At 53.2% G+C, this 6,662-nt stretch overlaps 1 protein-coding gene across 1 annotated transcript; it reads right to left on the bottom strand.

Annotated features, from left to right (window-relative positions):
* Window positions 1–74: 74 nt before the first annotated feature.
* LOC141955586 (uncharacterized) lies at window positions 75–4,459 on the bottom strand. Its single transcript, XM_074895295.1, has 4 exons — window positions 4,434–4,459; window positions 2,083–3,148; window positions 911–955; window positions 75–277 (listed from the first exon to the last, which is right to left on the bottom strand). Exons 1-4 carry the CDS (start codon window positions 4,457–4,459, stop codon window positions 230–232), a joined length of 1,185 nt encoding a protein of 394 aa, XP_074751396.1. The 3' UTR covers window positions 75–229.
* Window positions 4,460–6,662: the final 2,203 nt, after the last annotated feature.

The following is a 6,662-nucleotide window of genomic DNA, read 5'->3' as shown; positions in this document are numbered from 1 at the left end:
GTGTCATTATCACATCGTGAGGCGATATCGAACTCCCGGAGATAAAGAAGTTACCTGAAGACCTCCCTGGCGAAGAAAAGGAGCAGTGGATCCGGCCTGGAGCCCAGCCACAAGGAGAACAACGGGTGCTCAGTCTCAAGCCTCTTCTTCCACAAAGGTATTTGTTACCGGTGACGCGATGGCATCACAAAAACACTCATGGGGGGCCAGAGAGCTTAGCACTCCCGATTCAAAGACTTGGGGCTGCCCCGGGAATTAGTGCAGCAGCCAAAAGAATCTGTGAAGGGTGTAAACTTTGTAAACAATATGCTTCTGTATGAATTAAGGCACCCAGCGGAAAAAGACCTCCAGCCACCTTTCCTTTTCAAAAGCTCCCACCTGACAGCGCTGCCATGCCAGAAACAATGGGCTACTCTGCCATGTTAGCGATAGAAGCTTTTCCTACTAGGAAAAAGGAGGCAAAAGCAGTAGTAGAAATTTTACTGAAGGAAACAATTCCCAGATACGGAGTTCCTGAAGTCACCGATTCTGATCGAGGGGGTCATTTCAGAGCTGCGGTTTTGAATTCAGATTTATAATTCCTTTGGCATTTTTTGTTTCATACTCATCTGGTATTCAGAATCATCTGGTCAAGTAGAACAAATGAACAGAACCTTAGAAGAAAAATTAGTTAAGGCTTGTAAACAGGCTTGCCTAAAGTGATGCTTTAAATGTAGTGTTCTGGGATCTAAGGAATACCCCAAGAAGCCAATTGGGATTTCCCCAGCTGAAATTTTATTTGGGAGAATACTTGCTGTGCCTGGTACAGTCTTTTGGATGGAGATGAACTGGTTACACAATATCTGTAATATCTGCACAATTCTTTTTTTTAAAAAACACACAATCCTGCTGATGGGTATCAGGCACTTACCCCGAGATTGAAGTTCATGACATCCTGGTTTCCGAACTTAAGGACCTGGTTAAAGAAAGTAATTGTCGCTGTTCTAACAACTCTAGTCATACTAGTCTGTGTGACTGACCGGTTTCAGTGCTGCCCTGGTTGTGGTTCTTTTATAAAGCAGAAAATAGAGAGATGTGGAATGATAAATAAGAAGGATCGCAGGAGTGCAATGGAAAAACCAAAGGAGGGAACTCGTAAAAGGAAGAAGCTTTAGAAAAACTCCTTTCTCTCAGGATATTGTTAACAGCAGGAAAAATTCATAAGTGGCTATCGTTTGACAGGTTTAATTACCAGCGCCCAGGCGCTCTGGGAACAATCCTGACAGTTTGAGATTGGTCAGAAGCCGAGTAACCGCGATGACCCGCGGCCTGGCGGCCCTGCTGCTCGCTGCCCCCACCCGGGGCCGTGCCCCCCGCCCCGGCAGCCTGAAGGGACAGGCCGACGCCCCCCGGCAGGCCCCGGTCCCCTCCCCGCGCACCTGCTCGGAGGCCTCGGCCTCGCAGCCGCAGCCCCTGGCGAGGCGCAGGGGGGCCCGGCCGGGCGCGGGGCCGCTGCGGGCTCCGGGAGGGGCCCGACCCCCCCAGCCACGGGAGAGCGGCGGGGGGGAGCAGGAGCCGCACCCAGGGCCCCCAGGGCTCCCGGGGCCCGCCAGTACCATTAGTGTCCCCAGTGCTCCCAGTGTCCCCCAGTACCCACAGTGCCCCTGTGGGGCCCCACCCGTCACCCTGCTCAGGCAGAGCGGCCGCGGAACCCCCCAGGGGCTGCCCAGTGGGAGCACTGGGGGTACTGGGAGCAGAACGGTGAGTCTGCCGGGGCTCAGAGACCCTCGCTCCGGCTTTGGGCAGTGCGGGTGGGTGTGCGGGTGGGCGGCGGGCAGGGGTTGAACCCCGCCGTGCTGGGGGGGGCCTGCAGGGATCCCCCACCTCCGAGGCAGCGGAGGGACGGGGGGAGGCTCCCTCGGCACAGCACCCACCCCCCAGACCAGGATCCCGTCCGCAGCCCAGCGATTTCCTTCTCCCAATTCCTTGTCGGCGCCCCTTCCCGAGACGGGGCTCCCCGCTGCCCGGCCTCCCTCCCCTCTGCTTCCCCACTCCCGGCCCCGCGACCCCGGCACCGGGGCAGCCGGGGAACGAGGTGCTCACCTGGGGGGCGGCTGAAATCCTTCCGCCTCTCTGGCAGCTCCCGCAGGGCTCAGGATGGGGTGACTGGCCCTGGCTCTGCCTCCGCCTCCTCCTCTTCTGGCGATGGCCCTGCTCCGTCCTCACCGCGTACACTGCCAGGGCATTGCTCGGGGTGTTTGTCTTCTCGCCGGGAGCGCCCGACACCGGCGTGGGCTGGGCCTCTGCTTCGGCGGCAGCGCCCGCCCTCGGCCTTGGAGCGGCTGCAGTTTCCGTTGAGGACCTGGCAGGGGCCGCAGCCTCTGGGGTCTGTTCCCAGCCCCAGAGCCCTTCTCTCCCCTCGGAGGGCACGGAGAAGCCTTCCTTCAGCAGCACCCGGTAGGCGTGGGCCAGGCCCCAGCATGTCGCCGCGACCCGCGCTCCTCTGCAATTACACTTTCTCCAGAAAATCCCCGAAGCTCCAACGAGGGAGGAATAGGGCAGCCAAGTTCCAGTGCCCCGCAGGCGCCCGCGGGCCCAGGCACTTGCCCGGGCGACCCCGCACCCCCAGCCGCTCGCAACACTCCAGCCCCGGGGCCGAGCTCCGGGGGATTCTCTCCAACAGCTGCTTCGCCCCCAACCCAGCCCGAGCCGCGGGCAGGAACACGCCGGCTCCCAGCAGCGAGGCGCCGGCAGGGAACGCCAGCAGCCCCGGGACCCTCGGCACGCCCGGAACTCTCCAGCACAGCCGCACACAGCCCCCGGGCCGCCTCCCGCCCGACAGCAGCGCCGGGACCTGCCCGCGGCGCCACGGGGCGGCGGCAGCGCCGGCACGCCGCTCGGCAGCCGCGGCGACCAAACCTGCGGGGGCCAAGGGACCGCCGGGAGGCGCCGTCTGTCCCGGCTCAGCCCCGAGGCCGGGCGGGGTCTGAGCCCGGCCGGTGGCCGCTCCCCACGCGGCCGGCCGCTCCCCTCCCGCCCCCCGGTAACACGCGGGAGGGACGCGGCGGCGGGAGCCGCCGGCGGAGCGGAGAAGCGGCGCCGGGCCGGTCCCGGCCCCGCGCGAACGAGCCGCGCTCCCGTCCCACGCGATGGGCAGCCGCCCCGGCCACTGCGGGCCCGGAGCCCAGCTCCCCTCCCGCCCGGCCCGAGGCCCGCCCCCTCTCCCGGCCGAGCCCGGGGCGGCTCCGCAGCGGGGGGCGGGCAGGGCCTTTCCGCGGGGACCGGGGCGGCCAGGAGGGGGGCGCCCCCCGGAGGCCGGGGGGGGCCGCGCCGCGACCTGAGCTTCAGCCCCCTCGGCGCCCGGCACCAACGCCACCCGCGAGGTGCTGAGCCCCCTCGGCGCCGGCACCCGCGTTATGGCCGGGCAAAGCCGATTTTTATAAAAATATATCATTTTATTGGGTTCCATCGAGTGAGGGTGGGAAGCAATAGGCAAAGCAGCGCTGGGTGCAGGGAGAGCCGCAGCTCTGCCACACGCACCCCGAGTTCAAAACAACAGAGGTTTTTATACTCCTGTGCCACCGTCTTTAACCAGCCCTCTCTCGTCAGACGATTGTCCTGCTTTTCTCCAGCGGGTCCTTTGAGATGCTCGGGGCTTTGTCCTCCCCTGCGGGGTCTTTTGGAAGTCTCGGAGCCTTGGTCTCTTGGCGCGCTTTTCTCCTCCTGGATCTTTTAAAAGCCTCATGATCCCATCTTTTGGCGGCTTTTCTCCAAGCAGCAGTCACAGGTTAGCTCTAGGTGGGGGGGGTGTTCCGAGAAGCGGTTACCTATCAGCTCTAGGTGATGGGGTTCCCAAGAAGCGGTTACCTATCAGCTCTAGGTGATGGGGTTCCCAAGAAGCGGTTACCTATCAGCTCTAGGTGATGGGGTTCCCAAGAAGCGGTTACATTTTTCCAACCGAATGCCATACTTGATATTTTATCCATATATATTCAAACATTCATTGTAATACGGTCATAGTAACTGCAAATCACTTCAAAACCCACACAGGGTACCATATTCTATTTTTACAATACTTTAGACAGCAGGATAGTGTGGTTTAACATTTACAGATCATTCAAACCTATCATACCCGCCTTGCTTAACTTAGCAAATTAGTTACAATAGTTTATTACAGTCCCCCCATTTCTTTTTATACCTCAACTTGCTGGTTAAGCTTAAAAATAGCTTCCCTAGCAGCCCCTAAAACGGTGCCATCTTCTTGTTAAGTCAGTATATTGTTGCCTTAATATCATGAGTTGGACAGTTTTAATCCTGTTCTTAACAAGGTTAATTAATTTAAGATACAAGGTCCAAAAGTGAGAATTATTAACAAAATAATCAGGGATCCAATTAAGGTTGTTTTTATCTCCTACAGGACTGAAAACTTCGTTCAAATTATCATTTATCTGTACATGGCAACACCAGGATCCCGTATCATTTCTCCATACACAGGTTCGACTATAAACGCTGTTTCTGTATAACTTAGCATATTCAGTTTTATTTTTATCTGACCAGAATCCCTTGACCCCTTTGCTATGTCCCTGTTCATTAAGCCATAACCATATATAAATACCTCTGTCTTTGTTGATCGATTTATGTGTAAGTGTCCACTGGCATTTACTCTCCCCTACATCAGTTCCTCCTGTCCGAGTTCGGTTCACACAGATCTGCCCTGATTTGGAAACTGGATTGGCCATGCTCCGTTTTCTTCCCTGGTAGTGTTGTTAACATCACTGTAATTACTCACAATCTGCGATGGAGTAAGGGGTACAGAGACCCACGGCCAGCTGGACAGTCCTACAGGTCCTCCACAGACCCAACAGTGGCTTCGATTGAAAGTTCTGCTCATTGTCTTGGCTAATAAAACAAACTTGTTATCTTCAAGGGGATCACATGGAGCACTTCGGCTTTCTGTATCCAGGACAGGGCCGACACATATAATTAGGAGAAAAAGGAAACCCCTATAGTGAGGTCCGGTATGGCACATTTTTCTGTTTGTCCCTAGACCCATTGGGTTGCTGCCAACGGTCGGGTGTTTATCTTCTCAACAGCAAAAATGGAGGCCAACCCGGTCTTGCCCTCACTTCGAATTTATTTTTAGTCTTCTTCTCCTTTTTGTTACTCTTATTCAACTTCTTGTTCAACTATATACAGCGGCTTATACACTTATTTATAAAGCAGACACCACAACTTATTATAACAAACATTCAGGATTTTACAAAGCTTCATAGAAAATACCTTACATTTTCTTGTTACCAATACAGAGTCCTTCTAATTATTCAATTAGTCTTAATGAGTCCATCCCTTTGTTGATTCCGCTGCATTCGAAGCTTTAGGTCTCCCGGCGTTGATTCAATCTTCCACTGAGGCTTTTCTGTAACCGGTCCTTTCACCCTGAAACTCGAGTCCACCCTCTCTCAGCAGTTCTTGCAGCAGTTTTTGTGGTTAATAGTACTCGGAATGGTCCTTCTTATCCATGAGATAAGCTTTCCTCCTTCCAGGTTTTAATCATTACTTCATCTCCTCCCTGTGTTTTGTGTACTGCAAATCCTAAAGGAGGTGTCTGGGCTAATATGATCCGAATTAAATGCTTTTATAATTCCAAACCGTGGTAGAATTTGTTCCAGTACTATTTAGTTACTGACTGAGCAGTCGCTCTGGTGGTAGGAAAGGCTTCTACCCGGTGAGTTAATTGATCTGCCATTACCAGCAAATATTTGTATCTCCCAACTTTTGGTGGTTCTGTGAAATCTACCTGGACCCTCTCAAAAGGTTGATAAGCTGTTTTCCTTCCACCAGCTGCGGTCTGTCTCATAGTTCTTTTATTAATCCTTTAACAGGATAAACAACCGTATGTAGTTTGTTTTGCAATTTCATATATTCCAATGCAGCCAAAATATCTCAAGAAATGATCACTCAAAGCCCTACTGCCCCCAGGACTTCATTTTCTACAATTTGTAATTTAGATTTTGAAACCTTGAATCTTTTTTTTTTTTTTTTTTTTTTTTTTACAAAGTTCAGCAGTTCTATAGTCCCCATCCTGACATCATTCTCAGTTTGTCCAGCTATTAATAAATCATCTCCATATTGTAAAAGCTTTATTTTTGAGGATGGCTTGAACATCTGCAGTACCTTTTTTTTTTTTTTTTTAATGCCTGCCCAAAAAGGTTAGGCGATTCTGTAAACCCTTGGGGAAGCCCTGTCCCTCTGAGTTGTTGTTTTCTATTATTAGATGGATCTTCCCATTCAAATGCAAAATAGTCTCTGTTCCCCTTGTCCAGGGGCAGGACCAAAATGCATCCTTTAAGTCAGTTACACTGCAGCGAATAGTCAGGGGTGGTTGGTTAAGCAGCACATGGGGGTTTGCTACCACAGGGAAACGAGCCACAGTTGGCTGATTCACAGCCCTGAAATCTTGCACCCATCTGTAAGATCCGTCTGATTTTAAAACCGGTAAAATAGGTGTATTATGTGGAGACATACAAGGTCCCAATGTGCCTTTACTTAATAATTCGTCTGTAATTGGTTCCAGCCCCTCTCGACCCTTTAGGGGAACGGGGTATTGTTTTGTCTGAATTGGTGTCTCCGGATCAATTCTAACAATTTAAATAGGCTTTATTTTAAGCTTTCCAATCTCTCCT

This window comes from Athene noctua, unplaced genomic scaffold, assembly GCF_965140245.1.
Source record: "Athene noctua unplaced genomic scaffold, bAthNoc1.hap1.1 HAP1_HAP1_scaffold_337, whole genome shotgun sequence".
Classification (NCBI taxonomy): Eukaryota; Metazoa; Chordata; class Aves; order Strigiformes; family Strigidae; genus Athene; species Athene noctua.
Note: the sequence above shows the minus strand (reverse complement) of the source record. Positions and strands in the feature narration are given on the sequence as shown.